At 44.8% G+C, this 23240-nt stretch overlaps 1 protein-coding gene across 1 annotated transcript in view; it reads left to right on the plus strand.

Annotated features, from left to right (window-relative positions):
- The first annotated feature begins 13551 nt into the window (after nucleotides 1-13551).
- Nucleotides 13552-23240, plus strand: part of GYG2 (glycogenin 2) — a 38881-nt gene continuing 29192 nt past the window's right edge. Inside the window, exon 1 of the mRNA XM_063083758.1 lies at nucleotides 13552-14131. Within this exon, the coding sequence (XP_062939828.1) occupies nucleotides 13552-14131 (580 nt within the window). The remainder of the gene's footprint in view (nucleotides 14132-23240) is intronic.

The following is a 23240-nucleotide window of genomic DNA, read 5'->3' on the forward strand; positions in this document are numbered from 1 at the left end:
CCTAAAATTGGAAGATCGAATTACACACACACACCCCTATATCTACCTACCTACATACAAACACACACACCTATATTTACATCCATACATATACACAATACACACATACATTTACGTATACACATGCATGTACACACATACACACACACATGCACACACACACACACACATATGCATAGACACATACACATATATACATGCACACATACACATATATACAATACACATACATACACACACCTATATCTACATATATGCATACGCACACACCTATATTTGCATCCATGCATATAAGCACAAACATACACAACACATGCACATACATACATGCATACACATTTGCATGCATGCATACACCCCCCACGCACGTGTGTAAATGCAAACACTCACATGCACACACATGTGCACACATACACACCTGCACACACACACACATAATAAACATATGAATGCACATACATAATACACTTGCACACACACACATGCACACATACACATACATGCACACATATACACATACACACACCTAACTTTACATCCATGCATATACACACAGACATACACAACACACACATGCACATTTGCATGCATACATACCTCCACATTCATGTACACACACATAATTGCAAGCACACATACACATGCACACACGTAAGCACACATACACACCTGCACATATACACACATGCATGATACCCATATACACACATACATAATACACATACATACACATAAACATGTGCATAATACACACATATACACACACACACTGTAAGAGTATTAATGCTTTGTCATGGATTGAATTGTGTCCGTGCTAAACCCATATATTGAAGTCTTAACCTCCAGTGCCTCCATTTTATTTGGAAATGGAGTTACTGCAGATGCAATTAGCTAGTTTAGGGTGAAGTCATGCTGGAGTAGGGTGGCCCCTAATCCAATATGCCTGGTGTCCTCATAAAGGACACAGACACACTATGAGGGACAATGCCATGGAAAGAGTGGAGCAATGCTCCCACAAGCTAAGGAGCTACCCAAAGCCAAAACAGATCTCCTCTGGAGCCTTCAGAGGGAGCTCGGCCTTGCCCACACCTTGATTTCAGGCTGCTTCTGGCTTCCTTCCAGAACTGGAAGACAGGAAATAAATTTCTGTTGTTCAAGCCACGTAGTTTGTGATGCTTTGCTACAGGAACCCTAGGAAACTAATACATATATTAATACATGCTAGGTGCATAGTATTTTTCTAATTTAAAAGAAATGATGAGGAATTCATTTAGCTCACCTACAGAGGCAGTAGGTGAGATCAGTCATGGTTCAACTCTGGGTTCCAATGTCCAGTTCATGGGTTCCCATCCTGGCTTCTCCATTTTGAGCTGTGCAACCTTAGGCAAGTTATACAACCTCTCTGGGCTTCAGTTTTCACACCCGAAAAAAAAAAAAAATGGGTATGCTAAGAGGATCTGCTTCTTGAAGCCACCATAAGGATATATGAGTTAATGTGTGGAAAACATTCCAACTAGTGCCTGGTAGATGGTAAGGGCTGTGTAGGGGTTGGGGAAATAAAATAAAACAAGCCTTTTGTCTTAATGTCAAGGACACCAAGCTCATTACAATATATAGGGAATTTCTTAGAATTAGCTCAGATGTTGAGGCCATCAAATCAAACCTGTAGAAAGTAACTGAAAACATTGGGTATTGAAGGATGCAAGTTGTTCATGCAAATCCCTTTTTTCTGTCTTGATAGTTTTAATAGTGCTGACCATGTGTGATGGAGCTGGGCTTATGTAGCTAGGACTACATTTCCCAGCATCCTCTGTGGGTAGGTGTGGGCATGTGACTGAGCTCTGGCCAATGGTGAGCCACCTCCATTTCTGAAGATGTATGACTTTTTATTATTAAAAAATAATGAGATTTCATCACGAGGAGCAGTACCCTGAGTATGTCTTGCTTTGGGGGAAGAAATGGTCAGTCAGGACCCAGTTGTTGTGATGTAGGAATCCTTTTTCTGTGGTCCTAATCCCCACAAGGCCCAAGATCCTGTCTCCCTCCATCTGCCTCACCATCCTGCTCTTTTTGGGGGTTGTCATGTTATCTGTTTAATTCCCGGTGCCCTCTGAGAGCCTCTGCACATCCCCCCCCCCCACACACACTATTTTTTCCCTGAAACACACTTTTTGGAAATTTTAAATTTAAATTCTTCCGAATCAATTTTATTTTTCCTTTCTGATGCATGCATTTTCTTAACTTAATCAAAGTTTTCTCATTGTGTCCTTAAACATCATGAGCTTTGTCCTTTTTAGGATAGGTGCTAAAAACCAATAGTTCTTTCTGATTTTTCTGGAAGAAATTTTGTTGGTATTCCATAAACATTCAGCTCTTCACATGCATGAATAGATTTGCTTTGGAAAGATTTTCCTCTTTCTTTCCGGGGTAAATTTAAATTTAATATTCAGTGATTCCTCATTACATGCACTTCTGGGGGTGTAGTTTAACAATTTTGTTATGTTTCTGATGACGTTTTGGAATCTGAGGTTCGAATTGTGCTTTTTTTTTCTGACTGTGGTGAAGCTTTTTCACTTTGGAGACTTTTCAGATGATCTGCATGTGCACCTGTTATTTTATCCTCTTTCTGATAATTTAGTGTAGATTTGGTTGCTTCTTCTTTCGGAGGTTTTAAAGACTCATTTATGTCAGCCCATCAGTCAGTTTCTTCAAGATTCCTTTTGACTCATTTTCTGGGAGGTCTTTACCTCTGATGTGTTTATCTCCAATTCCAAGTTCTCACCATCCATGTCAACTTCTCCAAGAATAGCAGCTCGATCTCTGCCTTCAGTAAGTGTTTTCTAACATTTTTTTGTTGAACAAATTCACTGTCTCTTTACATCCTTTTGCCTTCTTGTGAAAACAGCTTTATGCATTCCTGAAAATGCGAATTTTCATCTGAACCGTCTTTTATTGCCGTCTTAAGTAAGAGAACCATCCTTAAATCTTGCAGGTCTTTCTGTTTTATCCACTGACAAATGTTATTTTCTGATGTGTCAAATGTACTTCAGGTATCAAACGTATTCTAAAAATAGCAATAACTGTATTCTCAAGCACACACACATTTCCTTCTGCTCATTTGAACATTTCTTCTTTAGGATTCAAATTTTAAAATCACCAGCAGCGAAACGTGCTAAAAGTCTTCTCTCCAAAAGCGAATTCCTGCTCTGAATCCATCAGCGTTTTCAGTACATGCTAGTCTATTTTCACACAGCTCCTGGATTTTTTTTTTCTTTCTCTCTCTCTCTCTCTCTCTCTCTCTCTCTCTCTCTCTCTCTCTCTCTCTTTTAAATTAAGCTCATTCAGATGGTTGGAAACATCAGGTAAGCAAACCATTTGCAGCTAATCGCTAACCTTAAAAAATTGGCATCTTGGGCATTGTTTTCAGTTCTTCTGTTTACTTGTAAGCTTGTGAGGAGATGCTGGTTTTGAAAAACCATCCTGCTTTGGCAAGAATAGCAGAAGGCTGGATTCAGACCTAGAACCGATTTTCTGTGCCTTCTGACATATCTAAAATACATCTTCTAAGAGTACTGTGCAAAAGTGGTAACTTTTGTCTGCTTGGCCTCACTTGTCCATACCATGTTGCTGGCAGTTTTCCTGCAGATGGATAAAAAGGAACTCTGCAGCCATGTGAGGCATTTGGGTCCAGGTGATAATTGTTTCTTAAAGCCACCAGTGTCACTGGGCTCATGCTTTACATTTTGCCTTTGGGGATTTATTAAGGAGTTCAGATTATAAATATTATTATTATTATTTTCTGTGCAGAAGGCATGTTTTGTGGTAAGGGCCATGGATTTTATTTCATTTGATAATTTTCCCATGCAAATGAGACCTCCAGGCTGCAGAGAAAAGAATTACTGGGAATCACAAGTCTAAATTGAGGTTAGCTCATTAGTTAATGAAGAGCCCTGTGTAATCTAGTGATTTTAATTACTCCGAAGTTTTTTTCTTCTTTTCTTTTCTCTTTTATTTTTACTGAAATAAAATTGATTATACACATTTATGGGGTGCAGAGTTGACTATTGATACCTGTGTACAATACGTGATGATCAAATCAGGATAGTTGGCATATTCACCATAACAAAACATGCTTATGCTTTGTGTCCATTTTTTTCATGTAAAAGAAATATACATGTGTATAGAATATATACATATAGAAATATATTGTACTTAAGGGCAGTTAGGCCTTACAGCTTCAGAAATTTCTTTTTTCTTTTCTTTCTTTTTTTTTCAGTATATAGTCATTCCTCAGTATTCCTGGGGGATTGGGTCCAGGACCCCCCAAGGATACCAAAATCTGCAGAGGCTTAATTAAGTCTTTTATATCAAATGTTGTAGTGTTTGCATATAATCAATGCACATACTCTGGCATACTTTAAGTCACCTCTAGATTACTTATGATAACTAATTCAATGTAAAACTGTGTAAATAGTTGTTATACCACATTGCTCACGGGATAAAGACAAAGGGAAAAAGTCTGTACTTGTTCAGGATAGACATGATTTTTTTTTTTCCGAAATATTTTTTGATCCATGATTGATTAATCCATGGATCTGGTGGGCCCACTGCGTTATTCTTAGGTATGTATTCTTTAAATAAATAAATAAATAAAATACACTGCACAACAATTTTACAAATTCAAGTATTCACTATACAGAAGAGGGAATACTGGATATTAATTTGCACTAAATTTAATATTTAAAATACTGAAAAATTTACAAAAGCAAAATAACACTAAAATTCATATATCCCCGGGAATCTGTCAAGATTAGATTTTCTAACCCTGCAAAGACCTACCATCTTTTAAAAATAAATCAATTTAGTTAAATTGTGCTTGTTTTATTTATTTTTAGAAGTAAACCTTTCACTTTTGGAAAACAAAGAATGAATGATTTTTTTTTTCATTCAGCCAATGATAAATCAATACATAAGAGTAGCGATTTAGAAAGCTAACAAAATACATGATGTTCCAATTAAACATAATGCCAGCAAGAATAATAGCCATAACAATGAGATTTACTTATCCCTTCTATTTTAGTAGTCAGATATGAAAAAACCAAAATTTTAAATTAATTTAAATATTGTGCGCATAAAGACAGATGTTACAGATAATATGTTTGTGTGACTGGAGAAGTGTAGAATATTACAGCTGCTACCACCCGCCTTCAGTGGCTGGTACTTAAAGATCAAAACAGTAACTACAGAACTCAGGGGTACAAAGAGCGTCTCAAATAGTGATCAGTTATTAGTCCAGCCATCATCAATTTGTGATCGGCTGTAAAATCAGCTTTGCATTGTCTGTCACAGTAAAAAATGTAACCAACAATATCTTGCAGGGCACTATATCCCATCGGAGGCACAGCAGGACTTAGGGACACCCAGCAGGAACCTCTGAATTGCGTATTCAGACCCATGTCCCTCTCGGCTAAACTTTTTTTTTTTTTTTAAACATAAATGTGAGTCTTGGTGTAGTTCCTCGATGCTGATTTTGCTTTCTTTAGAAATATAATGACCGCCACCACAACCTCTGGGAGCCAGACTGTGAATTTAGCATGAAAACTTCAGAAAGGAGGCTGTGCCTGTTGAACAAAGGTGCTGGAGATCCCATGGTATAGACAGAGGAAAAGGGTCAGGTGAGGCGGAGAGGCAGGTGTCCAGGGGCAGCCCTTGTCCTTTGAACACTTAGACCAGACTCATAGGAGAATGGAATTCACCTGTCCAGTCTCCCTTCCCCAGAGACATTTTCACACCATGTCCTATTTTTGTTCCTGAAGTTGCAGCCCTGGGGTGTCTTGGGTGGTTTCCTCCTAAGCCACATCTTCCCCCGGCAGTTCCAAATATAAATGCGACTCATTCTCCGGGTTCCAGCTGATGACTGTCACACCTGTGCGCTGCAGCTGTCTGTCTGCCCCTCCTCTCCGTCTGCCCCCTGCTAAAATGGCATCCATCAAACACCACTGCTTGTCTATGAATAGCTGAGGATGCATGAAGGGTACATGGAAAGACAATGTCCCAATTTAATTTCCCCCACTCAGATACAAAAGTAGCACATGAACCTAACAAAGCATAAAACACGTTACCCCACGGCAGCTCCACCAGGGCTCATGGGGGGCTGAGAGTAAAATCTGGCACGATCCACCCTTGGATGTAGATAGAGCAAAGGGGACCTGCAGGGAGATGGGACCATTTCAATCAAAGCCCCCAGCCCCACTCCATCACCGATGTCCTGACTGTCACCCTTTTTCTGTAGCTGATATCAACTTCCAACTTATTATAGAACATTGCTTCTCATTGGGTCTCCCCACGGTCCACCACAAAATGTAAACTCTACAAAGGCACAAATTTGTCCCCAACTCCCAGAACCATAACAGGCAAGTAGAAGGTGCTCAGAAATGTATTAAATTAACAAATGAATGAAGTTATTGACCGTGGCAGGCCATAACCTTAATAATATTGCAGAGGACGTATTCCATCTTGGCATTCGAGCAAAAAATTTTTGTGATGAGATTGGTAGGGACATTAAATGTGTGTGTTTTTTTTTTTTTTTAAATTAGGTAATGAAATATGTCAGTCCTTGGAAGATCTCTTTAACTTGATGAATTGATAGTCTCCAAATGACCTGTGCCTAGTGTTGCAAAACTGTAAGTGGATAAATATCTGTCTAAAGTTGAAGATAAGACAGTGGATTTTAACATTTTAAAGTAAAAAATCCAATGATAGTTTTTCAGATTTCACGCTGCCTCGTCTTTCAGAAACTACTGCTGCTCAAGGATCGGCATCAAAGCAAAAGGTCCGCAATTATTTGAGAAGGCTATAAAAATACTCTTCCCTTTTTCAGCTACAAAATCTTTGTGGGGTCAGACTTTCTTCATATACTTCAACCTACACAACAAATTACAGTGCAATAAATGTAAAGTACATATTTAAAAAAATCACTCAACTTCTATTAAGTCGGATTTTTTTTTTTAAATTGCAAATGTGTAAAACACTCTATCTCCACCACCTGATTTTTGTTTAGGAAAATATGTTCATTTTTAAATAAAATTATGTTATTTATGTAAACTGTGATGAATTTATTATTGCTATCTTTAGATTTATTAAATAAACAAATAGTTAAAAACTTTTTTCAATTTTAATTTCTAATACAGAAAATATAAGTACTTATAACTCACATAAACAAAAGCTGTTTTTTGTTTTTTGTTTTTTGTGTTTTTTTTCTTCCTCAATTGTTTTTAAGAATATGAAGGAATCCTGTGACCAAAATGTTTGACAACTTTAGCTAGTTTACATAAATGAGAGTATTTTTATGCTAAAGTAACAGAAAGCCCAGCTTGTAATGGCTGAACCAGTAAAGACAACATCTGATAACACAATGTACCTAAGCTTGGGGACTCTGAGGTGGGGCAATTTGAGGGCTTAATAGTGTGTCCTCCAGTGCTAAGTTCTCTGTGTCTCATGGTCCTGCCTTTTATAGGGCACCAGCCAGTTTTACTCATGACAAAAGATGCCTGCTGTGGCACCAGCCATCACAGCCTCATCCATCAATATCCAGAGGCCCAATTAAGACCATTTATTCCTGAATTTCCTCTACTAGGAGTAAAGACATTGTTATAGAGGCCACCAGCCAAGTTCACCTTCCTCATTAACACACAATGGGCAGAGGGTCCCTAACTAAAACCAACCAGGTGACAGAGCATGAATAAGCCCTGGAGAAAAATCCCAGCTCTGTCAACAATGAGAAGAGGACAGTGGTGGTCAAATAGGTAACCAGTAGCACGTGCCATATATCCTTTGCTTATGTTTGTATCAAGTTGTTTGCAATTGTAGTTCTTTACATGTTATTATGCTAATTTTTATCAATATATAAAATACTGACTTATAGGTGCATTATAATATGCAGGTACATGTGTGTACATTGCAAATACTTTCATTCTTTTGCTTGTCTTTCTAGTTAATTCACAGGGCCTTTGCCACACACACACATGTTATGCAATCAAATATATTGGCATCTTGTGGCTTCCGGGTTTGAAATCTTTTGTTTCCCAACACGCGGTTACTGCAAAAAAAAAAAGGTCCTATAACTCATTTCTGGTGTACGAATATCTTGATATATTTTTCCAAATGGCTCACTAAGAAAATGCACACTCACTTTTGCAACTGGCAAACACCTTTTCTCAGGAGCACAGAGGAGAGAAAGACTTTGACCGAATGCACGCACGGACTTCCCTGTGGCTTCCTAGAGATGAACGCAAACAGTGTGGGGAGCCCAGCAACGCCCAGTAAGGTGCCTCCTCTGGGTTTAAAAATGGCCCTACCCTTTCACCCAGGGGTCACGAGGATTGCTTTGTGGCTCACTGCCTTATGCCCTGATTTCAGAGCACAGATTTAGAGTACAAAGATGGGGAAATGAGCGTGTGGGGGGAGGACAAGTCGACCTCTACAGAAACTTGTGCTGGGAGACAGGCAGATACAGCATCCTGCACACCCTGAACATTCTCCTTAGACATCTCTGCAGTTTCCCCAACCTCCCTCTCTCTGGTCGCCTCAACCCCTTTCTGTCTCTGCCAAATCCATTTTCCACCCTCTCCAACCATCCCACTGTCCCCTCTCAAACATACCCAAATCCAGCAGTGCTTTTCAAATTCAGCTGTGTGTCAAGAGCTTCTGGAGAGCTGTTTAACACCAGGAGCAGCCCCGCAGACTCAGATTTCTGATTCTGGGAGTCTAGGTCTACAAGGGCCTGAGAATGTGCATTACTCAGAGTTTCCCAGGAGATGCTGATTCAAGGCTGAGCCTGCACATCACACTTACATATCAAAAGAAGAGGGAGGGTTCCCAGCCTAACGTAGCAGGGGGCTCTGTCTTGGAGACCCCTGTCACAACAGAAAGGGGGAACTACTGGCATCTGGCGGGTGGAACCCAGGGATGTCACTGGACATCCTCCAGTGCACAGGACAGCTCCCAAAATAAATATCTATCCCCAGATATCCATAATGCTAAGCCTGAGAAAGCTTGGCATACATAAAAGAAAACACTTATTAGTGTGATTTAAATTTTCCCACATCTTTGCTAAAGGACAGGAAAGCTCTGGGCAGTTTGCTTTCTTAATTTAGAGCATGCATTAAAAACGTCACAGGGAGTAGAAGCCTAAGTTTTTGCTCCTTTGGGGACACTTGGAGATGTCCAGAGACTTTTTGATTGTCACCCTGGATGGAAGGGCACTACTGGCATCTGGTGTGTGATCTCAACACCTTACATTGCTCAGGGCAGCCCCCATAGCAAAGCCATAAGCCCTCAAAGACTGAGACCGCAGAATGGAGCCTGGTTGACCGACTTTTGCTCCTGGTTGAGATGCCCAGGGTCAGATAATGGAGACAGGAGCTTGGAGGCTTTTGTCCTGCTTGGGAAGGGAAATGTGTTAGCCAGGCAGGAGGAGTGAGAGCTGCCCAGAGCCCTGCAGGCAGCCCTCCGCCTGTAAAGCCCAGCTGACGAGCTCCTCGACAGAGAGACTCCATGGCAAGGGAGCTGTATTGTGTTCGTTGGATTTTGTCTTTCATTTTTCCTTGCAAAGACCCCTGAAGCAAAACTTCCACATGCTGTGGGGCGGTTGTGGGAGTTGAAATATGCCCATTTCTTTTCTCAGGGGCTGGAAGAGGGTCCTGCTTGGTTCAGCCCCAAATGGCCTTCCACCCAGAAGGTGCTCTCTTGCTCCAGAGCCGTGCTTCTCAATGGGGGTGATTTTGTTCCCAGGGGCCATTGGGCAATGTCTGGAGATCTGCTTGTCACAAGGGGGGTGGGGGGTGGTTGCTGCTCCCGGCATCTGGTAAGTGGAGTCTGGGGACGCTGCTCCACACCCTGCAGTGCAGAGACAGCCCTGGCACAGAGAGTATCTATAGTCTGTCTGTCTGTCATCTGTCTTTTACCTACCTGTGTATTACCTATTTACCTATTCTCTATCATCTATCTATCTATATACTTATCTATCTATCTGTCTATCAATAATTTTTCTGAGAGTGGTTCACAACCCAGGTATGATTCTGCCCCCCTCCAGGAGATGCCTGGCAATGTCACTAATGGGAAGGGCGCTCCTGGCATCTGGTGGGGACACTGCTCAAGATCCTACAGTGCACAGGACAGCCCCAGCAGAGAGAATGATTATAGTTTGTCCATCCGTCTTTCTTTCTATCTTTCTTATCTACCGTCTAGATACCTATATACTATCTATCTATCTATCTGTCTGTCTGTCTGTCTGTCTGTCTGTCTGTCTGTCTATCATCTGTCTTTCTATCAATTAAGTTCTCTGTGATACTGGTTCACAACCCAGGGGTGATTTTGCCTCCAGGAGACACTTGGCAATGTCTGGGGACATTTTTCTTTGTGCTCCTGGCATCTGGTGGGTGGATCCCACAGATGCTGCTCGACACTCTACAGTGTACAGGACAGTCCCCATCACAGAGAATCAACCAACCCTGAATGTCACTAGTGCTGTGATGGACAAACTGCTAGGGGGTAACTTTTAACCCATGGAAAGGGGACAAGTTGGGAAACTCACCCACCTCTACAGTAAAGGAGGCAGGTGCTGTCTGGGCCATTTCTAAATAGATCTTTTTTCAGAACACCCAAGACCCTTTCCCCGTAGGACGGACCTCCCATACCCAGCACAGAAGCACAGCACTCCTCAGTTTGCTTGTTGGAGCGACGAGAGTCCAGGACCGGGACACAAGGCTCCAGTTGGCACATCCTGCAGCACGTGGGTATGGGTACATCTGGTGAATATTGAAGCCCACATGAGCACAGTAACTAGGGAAGGTCTCCCCTTCCTTGGATGAGAACTGAGCTTCATCTGCTGTTTCTCCTTTTCCAACCTGGCACCCAGATGATAGAAAACAGGGGTGCCACCTGCAGAGGGGGCTCCCCCAGGACACTTCTCACCTCCCAAGGATTCCAGTGATGGTTCAGAGGCTGGAACGTTTTAAACAAGCCCCAGGAATGACTCGGATACATGCATGTAGCCCAGGGGAGGCCAGAGATGGCTCCACCATTTATTAACAGCTCTGGGCTCATCGATGAAGTGGAGCTAAAAATGCTGTCAATATCTGTCCCTGAGGCCCACCTGAGCCAAAGTAGGGACAGCCTTGGCTTATTTGGCTGACTCCTCTCCCCCTCTACAACTTTCCATGGCTCACGTGTTCCCTGCCAAGTGAGCTGCACTAGTTCCCACGCTGCATCCTCTCCTGAGTCTTGAACATGTGTGTGTCCCAGCTTTTAAGGCCAGAAGCTCTGGGTGCCTGGAGTGACCTTTCCTCCTCCCCTGTGCCTGTAGATTTCACTGTACTCATGATGCATCTGGAGGTTTCAAATTGGTAGCCCCCAAGGACCACTCTAGAACTTCAGACCTGTTTGGCCTGCCTGGTGATGGACTGTTGACTTGACCCACTCACCCACGTTAGACAATCAGGACAGTCCAGGTAATAACTAGGGGCTTCTCAGGACAAATTGTAAGGGTGCCACATGCCTCTTGTGACCACTAATCTAGACCTAGCATCTCCACAGGTATCATTCGCAGGCCCCTTTTCTCTTCTCTTTGGTGATTTTTCTATGTGTGTGGGAGGCTTGTGGGAGCTCCAGTGTGGTTGGAGGGACCTGGGCACAAAAGGCCCAGAAATAGCTGGTTTTCACCTGAATTCATTCCGTACACATTCACTCAGACATGCATTCACACACACAATCATTCATTCATGGGCTCATTCACTTGGGCATGCATTCACTGTTCATGCGTGTGATTCATTTACTCATTCATGCATAATTCATTCTTCAGGAATTCATTCACTCATTCATGCACACTGGCGTGCATGTAGTATCACATCTGTGAGTGTGTGCATGTCATTCACTCATGCATACATTTATTCACTCATTCATTCTTCCACCCGTTCACTCTTCCATACCTTTTCTTCATTCATTCACTCACACACACATTCCTTCCTCATGAATGCACGCATCATTCATTCAGTCCTGCATGCATAGATTCACTCCTGCATGCACGGATTCACTCATTCACTCATGCATTCACTCACTAGTCCACGCGTGGATCCACTCATTTAGTCCTACATATATGAATACACTCATTCACTCATGCATTCACTCACTTGTCCACGTGTGGATCAACTCATTTAGTCCTGCATGCACGGATCCACTCTTGCATGCACGGATTCAGTCCTGCGTGCACGGATTCACTCCTGCGTGCACGGACTCAGTCCTTCACTCACTTGTTCACAGAGTCTTGCCTTCCTTTGCTCATGTGTACATTCGCTGTCCATTCCCCGCCCCTGCTCCATTTCTGTCCATTTATGCATGCGTTCACTCATTCATGCATGCCACTCCTGCAGCCGCTCGTGCACGCATTGCCTCTCTCATCGGGGCATGCACTGACTCACTGGATCACTCATTCATTCCCTCCCTCCCTCCCTCATTCATTCATTCATTCCCTCCCTCACGCTTTCACGGGTCACATGCATTCACTCATCCATGAAACGCACAGGCCTGCTTTCGACAGCGAGGCCTCATCACTCACGTGCTCTCAGGTATTCTCTCCTGCGTTGCTGCTTTGGTGGCCATTCAGTCGTGCACACACACACGTGCTCCTCTGGCCTTCTCTCACCGGTACATTCAATAGCATCGTGGTGGACCGAGCCCTGCCTTCCCGGCTGGGAACTTTCCAGCGTGGCCTCCACCAGGGCGGGGCTCTGGCCATGCGCCCCGGCCCCTGAAGCCATGGCAAACATTTACTTTGGAGATGGCTGATTAAAGGTTAGATGTCCAAACCCGCAAGCCGGGGACTGCTGGATCCTGCGGGAAGGCGGGTGTGGGGGGCGGGGGCGCGTCAGGCAGCCCGGGGCCCCTTCTTTGGTCTGTTTCCCCGGCGGCAGGAGCTGGGCACCAGGCGGCGCGCGGGCTCGCATGCGGGGGCTGCAGAGGCGGCGGCGACCCGCGCCCGCAGCTGCAGGGTGGAGGTGGGGCCGGGTTTCCGGCCAGAGGCCGATTCCGGGACTCGGGGCGCGCGGCCTCCCGTAGGGCCGAGGCTCCCGGTGCGCGGGGTGCAGGGGTCGACGCGGGCCGGGGCAGAAGCTGCTGCAGCGCGAGAAGGTGCCGGAGACACAGGGGTGCGCGGCGCTGGGGGACGGGGCGCCGGCCCGAGGCTGAGGCTTCCGGGACGCGCAGAAGGGGCGGGGGGCGCAGTGGTGCCGGGAGCTTGGAGGAGGCCTTGGCCCCGGGAGCGCCGGGAGACCGAGGCAGTGAGAGCCCGGGGGAAGGGTGTGGGGCTCTGGGGCGTCGGTCCGGGTCAGAGGCTGCCAGAGCGCGGAGGAGACGCTGGGGGCCCACGGGGGGCCGTAGGGCAGCATCTACCCGGGCGCACAGAGAGTGAGTACCGCGGGGACCAGGGGCGCTGCGGTGGGCCAGGGTGGAGACAGGGGGGACCTGGGGGCGCCGGCCCAGGGTGGGAGGCCGAGGATGCTCGTGCATGGCAGGAGGCGCGGCGGGGCTGCAGATGGTTCTTCAGCGGGGCCGGGGGTCGTGGGGACCCTGGCCGGGGGGTCGAGAGCAAGGCAGAGCCAGGAGGAGGTGCGGGACACGTGGGGACCCAGGCGGGGGGCGTGCAGACGCTGCCACCAAGTGCACGAGGGGCTCAAGGCTTATCTGAACGGGCCCAGGGCAGGGGAAGACCACGTGCAGGGCGCAGAGCTCGGTGGAGGGACGCGGGAGGCCTGCGGGGGCTTCAGCGGAGGGTGTCGGGAACGCCGCGCTGTCGCCTGCAGGCGGGCCTGGAATTCCACGCGGGTGCCCTGGACACGGCGCCTCTGCTCTGTCGCCCGCGGGGCCTGGAGAGTCCACCCACAGCGCCCAGGCGCACGCCGGCCCCTCTGCGCCCACCGCGCGCCGCGCCTCGGACCATGCCGGGTGAGTAGCGCAGTGTTCCTCGGGTTCAGCCTCCCTGTCCCTGCTGGCACGCGCGAGAGGGGTCTGCGCTGGGGAGACCCCTGCTTTGAGCGCACGGTTGTCCCACACCCCGAGCCCAGGCGCCTCCGATGCTGTTGGAGATGCGGGTGGATCTCAGCATCTGGCAAGGGGGTGACTTATCACATGTTAAGGGGCCTTGAGATTTCACAATTTTCCTTCTGTGACAGGTAGCCCTGGAAGCTTAAATGGGCTAGTTTCTTGGGAATAGCGTTGAAATGGCTCGAGTTGCTCCCTGCCTGGAAGGCTGGTGGGAAAATGCCTGTGCCCATAATATGCCCTTAAAACTCTAAGGAGACGGTGCCGTGGGGCCCTCAGAGCTCAGACCATGGGCTTAATGTCTTTTTCTGATAAAGATCTGGGGTTAATCACCCCAGCAGGCAGCAGGCCTGGAATGGAGAACGGGAAGGGACTTAAGTAAGGCCTGACCCCAGATGTGGACAGTTGACTTAAGAGGCATAGAAATGCAAGGATGCATTACAACCCCAATTGGTAAGAAAGATGCCAGTCCCTTTCTTTCTTTCTTTCTTTCCTTTTTTTTTTTTATTAAGACACCTCCTTCACCTACCAGACCAGACTTGATGATTCATGGGTGCATTTGAAAACAAACCAATGTCACAGATTATTTTTCATTCTGAGGAGGGATTTGGTAAATCACTGAGCTGCTTTCTATCCTGTTTTCTGTCGGGGCAGGGGTAGAAAAGGGTCATTTTTACATGGTGTTCTGTAAGATTCTGTTCTAAGAAGCAGCAGAAAAGAGGTTCTGTTTCAGGGACGGGTTTGGAGCTCTCCAAAGTGAAAACCACACGTTCCCCAAGGCTGCGAGGGCCTGTACAATGGCAGCATTCACTGATGGACATCAGGACCCATCATGATCAGCACTGGAATGTGCTAGAAGACCTAGTGTGGGGGTTCAGCTCTTTGCAGAAAACAAAACCCAGCTCTGAGTAGAAGGGAAGAGGAGAAAGATGCCGATGTTATTTCTGAAGATGGCTTAAACAGGCAGGGGACAGAAATAAACATTCCTCACAGGTTCCTTATTGAACTCTCAGTCACTGTGATCTCCGGGCTGGACTTGGTTTGGTGAGACCTGGGGCTGGAATAGAGTGACAGGTGTATTTTTTGTTCTCACATTGGGCACTGACGCCAAACCCACTCTTTCAACGCATTGGGTAGCACTGGATGATTATGGATATAGTGCTTTGCTGCGGCACCAAAACTTGACGATTGGTAGTTTCATAAAGGCGAGGAGGTGTGGAATCTGAACACCTATTAATCCATTTTTTATCCTTTGTTACATTAAAATCCGCTGGTCTGTCTTTTTGCTTTAGATGGATTTTGCAGCATCCTTCCGGAGCCCATGGTGGCCGACCTTCACAGGTGCATGTTTTTTATCCAGAGTGAGAGTTGGAGCCTTAGGACCCTGGTCACCAGAGAGGGGGCTCTTCCAACTGCTGTTGCTGTCTTGAAATGGTGTTAATATGATCAATATTCTGCTCATCCTAAACCAGTGAGAGAGACAAGGTGCCCAGTGGTTCCATAAAACTCTCTCTGAAGGCAACCCTGTCTGTCTCCCCACGATTCAGAGAGCCTCTGGGAAAAGGGGCCTGCTCTCACTACCTTGGCTGTTAATGCATCCGTGGGCCATCTTTACTCCCTCCACACGTCCACCATCCAGGTCCCCAAAGACTTCCTGGGTGATGTGTGTCGTTGCAGGGACCACGGCAATTCTGTCCTCTCCCAGGACCTCTCAGCTCCTGTCTGCCTTAGATGTGTCACAAGAAAGCAGCAGATGTGTCCAAACCAAGTGGATCAGAAACATCAAGCAATTGAAAATAGATTTTTTCTGGTGCCTGGCTTTATGACTTTTCGATGGGAGCTTATTTTACCAACAATGAATGAACATAAGTCCAGCTAATTAGGTTTCATTTTTCATTGTTACGATGCAGGGGAGGGGCTTCTGGCTGAGGAGAGGATAAATGAGTAGAAAAGGATCGGGTGAGATAGTTTTCATGTCTTGATGTTACCTTGTAGTTAGAAATAATTTAATACTCTTTATAGGAATGTCCAACAACAACAACAACAAAATAAATCAGCTCTTTCCATAGCTTTGTTGGGACCTTTTTTTTTTTTTTATTTGAGAAAGATCCGGGTTGCTTAAATGTAAAATAAATAGACAGTTACAATGATGGAAATACAGTTTGGCAGGAAAAGATGGTTTCCCGGCTTATAAAGGACTGTTGAATGTGGAGTTAAACCTTAAGGAGTTACCAGGTGATTGCTTTGCTTCCTTCCGCTCAGGTCCCTAAGTTTAAAAGACCATTGTGTGAGTCTGCGTGTGCTGCCATAACAAAGCACCACAGACCGGGTGGCTTAGACAACAGACAGTTATCCTCTCACAGTCCTGGAGGCTGGAAGTCTGAGATCAAGGCGTGGCAGGGCTGGTTCCTCCTGAGGCCTCTCTCGTCTTGTAGACAGTGTCTTGTCCCTGTGTCCTCACATGGTCATTCCTTTGTGCATGTCTGTGTCCTGATCGCCTCTACTTGTAAGGACGTCAGTCCGGTTGGATCAGGGCCCACTCTAATGACCTCATTTACCTTAATCACCTCTGTAAAGATCCTGTCTCCAAATACAGTCCCATTCTGAGGTCCTGGAGGTTAGGAATTCGACATACGGATTTTGGGGCTCACATTCATCCCATCATACCCATTGATTGTAACAGTTCTATTGATGTCCTCATGATTAGCTATAAAAGCGTGCATTCAGTCATCAGTGCTGGATCACTTGGCCATTTCTCTTATGCTTTCCCCAGTACCTGGCTTTATGCAAACTCAGCTATGTCTTCCTCCTGTCTGGAGGGCCAGAGAGACCCTTCTCCAATGCAGTGGGACCTTCTTTCACTGCTTGGAGCCCTCGCAGAGCTCCTTGTAACCTTTGGGATAAAAGAAAAGTTCTGAGTGTTACCTTAAACCAGCTTCTCTGACCTTACCTGATTTAATCACGCCTTGTTCTCAGGCTCCAGCCACACTGGGAGAACTAGTTCTCCACAAAGTCTATGCATTCTCTGATCTGCACCTCTCACCTCGGCTCAAGAATTTGTCCTTGCTGGATTCAGTCTTTCCCGGCTTTTTGTTATTTTTAGTTTAGTTTATTGCTGGAGGCAGGACAGAATAGCTATTCCGAGGGCATTTGCAGGCTTTGTTGTTAGAGGTGACCTCAGACAATTAATCAATCACTGAAGCCCCAGCTTTCTTGTCTGTGAAGTGCATTTCTGGGCTGGGGTGGAAATTAATGATGGAGCTTTTGTGCACTGTGTCTAGACATTCCTGGATTCAAAAATGGCCATATTGATTCTTGTTTATTGATCGATTGGTGGATTGATAACTTTTTCCTGGCCTTTTGGCCCTCCGCTTAGATGGCACATCTTTGGGAAACTCTGCTGACTGTGGTATTTTGTTTTCAAGAGCAATTGCTGCATGGTATCGACACTGTTCATTTCTTACTGCTGCCACCGTTCCCCACTGGACTGCAGGTGTCTGGAGACAGAGATTGTACCTTGTCGACAGTTGGACCCAACATTTAGCATGGAGCCTCATGCATGGGAGGTGCCTGGAAAATGAATTCACAAAGAACAAGAAATGGAGAGCAGATCCTTGGGCGCACACAGACTGTCTTCTGTCCCTTCACCATGTCATTTCTTCCCCCACCCCACCTTCATTCCATCCTTCATTCTTTCTCTAAGCAGGTGCCTGAATGTGGGCATCTCAGGTACAAAGCATTGCAGACTGGGTTGAACAGTGTCCCTCAAAGCTCATACCCTCCCGGGACCTGTGAATGGGACCTTATTTGCAAATAGGGCCTTTGCAGATAGAATTGGTTAAGGACCCTGGATATAGGGTGGGCCCTAAATTGAATGACAAGTGTTCATCTAAGAAGAGGAGACACACAGACACAGAGGAGAAGCCACGTGAAGACAGAGGCAGAGACTGCAGTGGTGCATCTACAAGCCCAGGGACACCTGGAGCCACCAGGAGCTGGAAGAGGCAGGAAGGATCCTCCCCTGGAGCCTCTGGAGGGAGCTGGATACGATTGTAAGAGGTTGAATGGTGGCCCCCAAAAGATATGTCCATGTCCTGACCCCCAGAACCTGTGAATCAGAACTTATTTGGAAATAGGGTCTTTGCAGATGTAATTAACTTGAGGGTCTTTAGATGTGATCATTCTGGACACACACACAGAGGAGAAGCCACGTAAAGACAGAGGCAGAGACTGGAGTGGCCACAAGCCCAGGGACACCTGGAGTCACCAGGATCTAGAAAAGGCAGAAAGGATCCTCCCCTAGAGCTTTGATTTTGGAATTCCGGTCTCCAGAACTCGGAGAGAGTAAATGTCTATGGTTTAAGCCCCCCAGGGAGTGGACCTTTCTCACAGCAGCCCTGCAAAACTCATGCAGGAGTTTACTGTGGAAAGGCATCAGAGAAAAGCCCACCAGTAAGCAAAACCAGCAGAGAAGGTAAGTTGCCACAAGAGACAAAGGTGCCTTCAACGTGGGAGTGAGAGGCCGTGATGAGAAGGGCTGACTGGGGAGGAGGGTTGGAGGAAGGTCTTCAGGGAACAGGTGGTCTTCCCAGCAGCTACCATACGCCTGTTCGGAGAGTGAGTTCCAAGTGAGTTAGGGAATGAGAGTAGCCCACTGCTGTCCCACCCATAGGAGGTGTTTGAAGACCCAGGGAATTCTGGCCAGACATGGGAGCTGAGTGTAGGAGATGGAACGAGCAAGACTATGGACTGGACTTACATTTGCAGCCCGTGGAGAAACCACAGATGTTGGGTTAAGTTTCAGGGCAGCCAGTGACATCTCTGTGTTTCGGGGAGAGAAGATGGGGTTAGGGGGCTATTGTAAGGACCAAGGAAAGCGATGATCTGTAAAGGAATCTACAGGGAGGAGGTGGGGGTGGCTTTCTATTCCTTAAGAGCTCAGGTCAAAACCTGGGATCGGAGACAAGTGGATTCCTTCTCACTGAGCAATAGGATGGATGGAGTAAGTATTCTGCCAAGCTCGTTCTTGTAGGACCAAGTCGCGTGGTCTGTCCTCAGTCACCTGTTTCTGGAGGAAAACCCAGCAATATGGCCTTTGGAATGTGATTTCAAGTACATTCTCCATCTAAGTGACGAGCTTCAGAGGCGCCTTGAAAGTAGAGTCAGAATAATCGGAGGAGAAATCTCAAAACAGAAGCCCAACTCTCTTGGGATTCTCTTACCTTTCTCGTCACATTCCCCAAACGATGAGCTCCTTTTCCTCTGTATTCTTTAATTCAGACCATGCAGAACACGGTTACTCAGATTTAAAGAATCTATACATTGGAGATTACATAAAAGTTACAATGCAGCCAGTAAAAGAGGAAACACTGCAAATGGTACTTGTTTTCAGTTCTATACGAGTTTGCTTATGATTCTTTCCAATACGTATATGTTTGTCTTAGTTTTTACTTTGCCATCTGCCTTAGCATTTAAAAAAATATATTTTTATGGGGCTGGCACATTAGCTCAGTTGGTTAGAGCTCAGCCTTTTAATACCAATGTCATGGGTTCAGATCCCCCTACCTGCCAGCCTCTACAAAACAGGAAAAAAGAAAAGTATATATGTCTTAAATGAAATTAATATAAGCGTATATTCAATTTGGAATACATACTCAAGTATCTTCATAAGAAATGGCCTGTGGTGGATAATAGTGCAGAATCCATGCTGTTTGGTCTGAATATAGAATTTTAGGTTGAAGACTATTTTCTCAGAATTTAGATATTGGTGCTTTTTCTACCAGCCACTCTTGCTGATAAAAAGTCTGCTTTCCATCCTTTGTAGGTTAACTTGCATTTTTATTTTATTTGCATCCTGTAGGAGATTTTAGGATTTTCTTTTTATGTTTGGTGTTTTGAAATCCCAAGAAAAATGTTCTCAGGATGAAGACTGTTTTTTGTTTGTTTTTAAATTCTGCATTTTCTCTGGGCTTTTGCAATCTGAAAATCCAGACTTTCTGCTCTTGAGAAAATTTCCTGTTTAATTTCTTTGAAAACTTTTCTTCTCTCTCTCTCTCTTTTTAAAAAAGTTTTTCCTCAATTTTCTCATTCCAGTATCCATGCGGGTAAACCTCCTGAATTAATCCTGTAGGTTTCTGGCTCTCTCTAACTTTCCATTTGTCTATTTATCCTACTTTCTGAGAGATTTTCTCCATGACATTTTCAAACATTCTGTTACTCCATTTTCATTTTAGCAAATCCTGTTTTTAATTTCTGGGGACTAATTTCTTATCTCTGTAATGTTCTTACTGATAACACTTGATTCTTGGTTTCTGGAGCTCTGTGCATTTTCCCCTCAGTCCCTTGGTTGGAGTTTGTATGTTTGTCTGTTTCTTTGTTCCTTGAATTTCTGTTCCCCGGGCTGTTTGGTACCTCTGGGGTCCTACACACCCCACCTCCTAACTTTCCAGTTCTCTCTTTTGTGTTGAAGGTTTTGTTCAAATATCTGGCAGTCCTTCACATCTACATATTTAAAAATGAGTCGTGCCCGTTGAGCTCTGCCTACATGCGAGGCTTGCCAGCTGCTCTGAATTTGCCAGGGTTATGTTACAGGTCAGGAATTCCACTTCTATGTGGTGGTGAATTTTTTTCAGCCTGTTTTTTGTTTTCTTTAGGGTAGATCCTATTACCTTTTTCCCTGGGGGTGAGCATATGTGGATTCTGAGAATTCTGCAGAATTTCAGCAAATGCCCCAGTTTCTGGCCTCTTGTCCCCTGCTGTCCTTGGCATGTGTGTCCCAGTGGGCTGGACGTGGGCTGTCTGTCTGGTCATTGTGCTTCTCGTGGGGTCTTCCTCCTCACATGCTCACAGCAGCCTTATTTCCCCTGACTTCTGTATCCCTCCAGCCAGAGATCTGTGAAATCTCACACTAGCTGATAGTCCCCTTCCGCCTCGTTGGTGGCTTGGGGTCCACACTTGTGTTTTCCAGAACTCCTTTTAGCCCGCTCTCCTTTCATCTCACAGATAGGGTAGGGGACGTTGGGAGGATCCCTTTCTCCATCTTTCCTTGGAAGATTTCCTGTAAACATTTTAATGGGGCAGAGGCTGGAAATGGGAGAATTTGTTGAAATTTTGTGGAATTCCCAGAAACCAAATATGTTTATCCCCAGGAAGAAAAGGCCACTATGCCTCTTTGGGGGAAGTAATTTTGATCAGAGCTCAGTGCTTTGAAAATATCTAAATGAATAATAGTTGCCATTAATATCTTTTAAAACCCTGTTGTTGTTTAAAAAAAAAAAAACTATGGATAGATAAATAGACACATGACAGCTGATGATGACAGATAGATAGAAATATATAATCAATAGATTGTAGATAGATATAAATATATAATCTATACACTGTAAATAGATAGATGATAAGTTGAGGTTTTCTTGGTAAAAACGTGGGTGAACCTTGAAAACAGGATGCTCAGTAAAGTAAGTCAGACACAAAAGACCATATGGTGTTTGATTTCATTTGCATGAAATGTCCAGAATAGGCAAATCTGTAGAGACAGAAAGAAGATTAGTGACTGCCAGGGGCTGGGGAAGGAGACTGGGAGGGACTGCTAATCGGGATGGGGTCTTCTTTTGGGGTGATGAGAATGTTCTGGAACTAGATAAAGGTGGTGGTTATACAACATGGTGAATGTGATAAATGCCCCCTGGGTCGTTCACTTTAAAATGGTTCATTTTATATTATGTGAATTTCACCTCAATTAAAAAGAAAGTCAGCCTGGAAGGGTCGGACTCTAATTAAGTCATATATTTAGGTCCGAGGATGCTTACTGTGAACTTTGGTGATTCTTTCTGCATCCACCCTCTGTCAAGATATGGATCGGGGAAGCCCTGAGAGGGCCAGAGATCTGGCCTTGTTTTCGACACTGTCTGAGTGTTGAGGTTTGGGGACAAATCTCAAATGGCACCTTTGCCTAAACCATCTTTGGCCTTCGCTGACCAGGATTCTGGATGTTTGTTTCCTCTTCGGTCTCTCTGCTTAGAGTCAAAAGAGCCAAGTCACTTCAGATGAGTGAATGGGTCCTTGACAGCCATGCCTGCTCCTGAGAAATAATTTGATAGATATAAATATATAATCTGTAGACTGTAGATAGATCAATGATAGATATAAACACGTAATCTATAGGCTATAGATAGATGATTGATAAGTATAAATTTATAATCTATAGACTGTAGATATAGATAGGCAGATGATAGATAGATGTAAATATGTAATTTATACGATGTACATAGATGATACATTGATATAAATGTATAATCTATGGAAGGTAGATGCAGAGAGATGATCATCGTAAATATGTAATCTATAGACTGTAGATAGGCAATGGATTGGTAGATAAATAGATGATTGATAAATGATATAGAATATTCATAAAGCAAATGTACCTCACAGGGACTGGTTTTCCAAAGCCTTGAACTTGTGGAGGACTGGAAATTTTTCTCAGGCTATAAATCTCTGCTGTAAGATAAAGATTTGTGGCACAGCAGGGTTGCTGGTTCAAAGACAGACAAGTTACTGATTAATATGTAAAGATACTGAGAAATTGCTGTAAGATCACTTAATTGTCTACTGGAATGTCATCTGGCTTGTTTCACTGAAAGTTACCAGCCTATATTGTTAAACTATAACCCCACCTATGTTCTCTTCCAGTAACTTCTTGTCCTGGAAAATAAATGCAGGAAGAGAACCCCAATTCACTGTTAATTTCCCGAGGAAGGGATGCCTCTCGTTTGAGGGTCCCAGGGAAGTTAATCACTTCGGGGCCTCTCACTGCTCAGAAGAGATGGGCTTTGAGTAATCCTTTGTGGCTCCATCACCCAGGGGAAGTGGGGTGATGAATCCATGGGGGGCAAAGCAACAAAATGATAAATAAATGATTGATAAATGATAGCTCGGTACATGACAGATAGATAATAGGCATAGATAGAAATAGATGGATGACACAGGAAGAGAGATATACATGATCTCTATATATTGCTATGCAGACTTGAATTCTGGATCTGTGGTCTGTAACACTGGCTCACAGTGGAGATGCTGGGATTCTCATGCCTTCCTAATCCACAGGGTGGGGAAAACATAGACAGGAGCCTGTTGTGACAGGCACATGT

Source organism: Cynocephalus volans, chromosome X (genome assembly GCF_027409185.1).
Source record: "Cynocephalus volans isolate mCynVol1 chromosome X, mCynVol1.pri, whole genome shotgun sequence".
Lineage (NCBI taxonomy): Eukaryota > Metazoa > Chordata > Mammalia > Dermoptera > Cynocephalidae > Cynocephalus > Cynocephalus volans.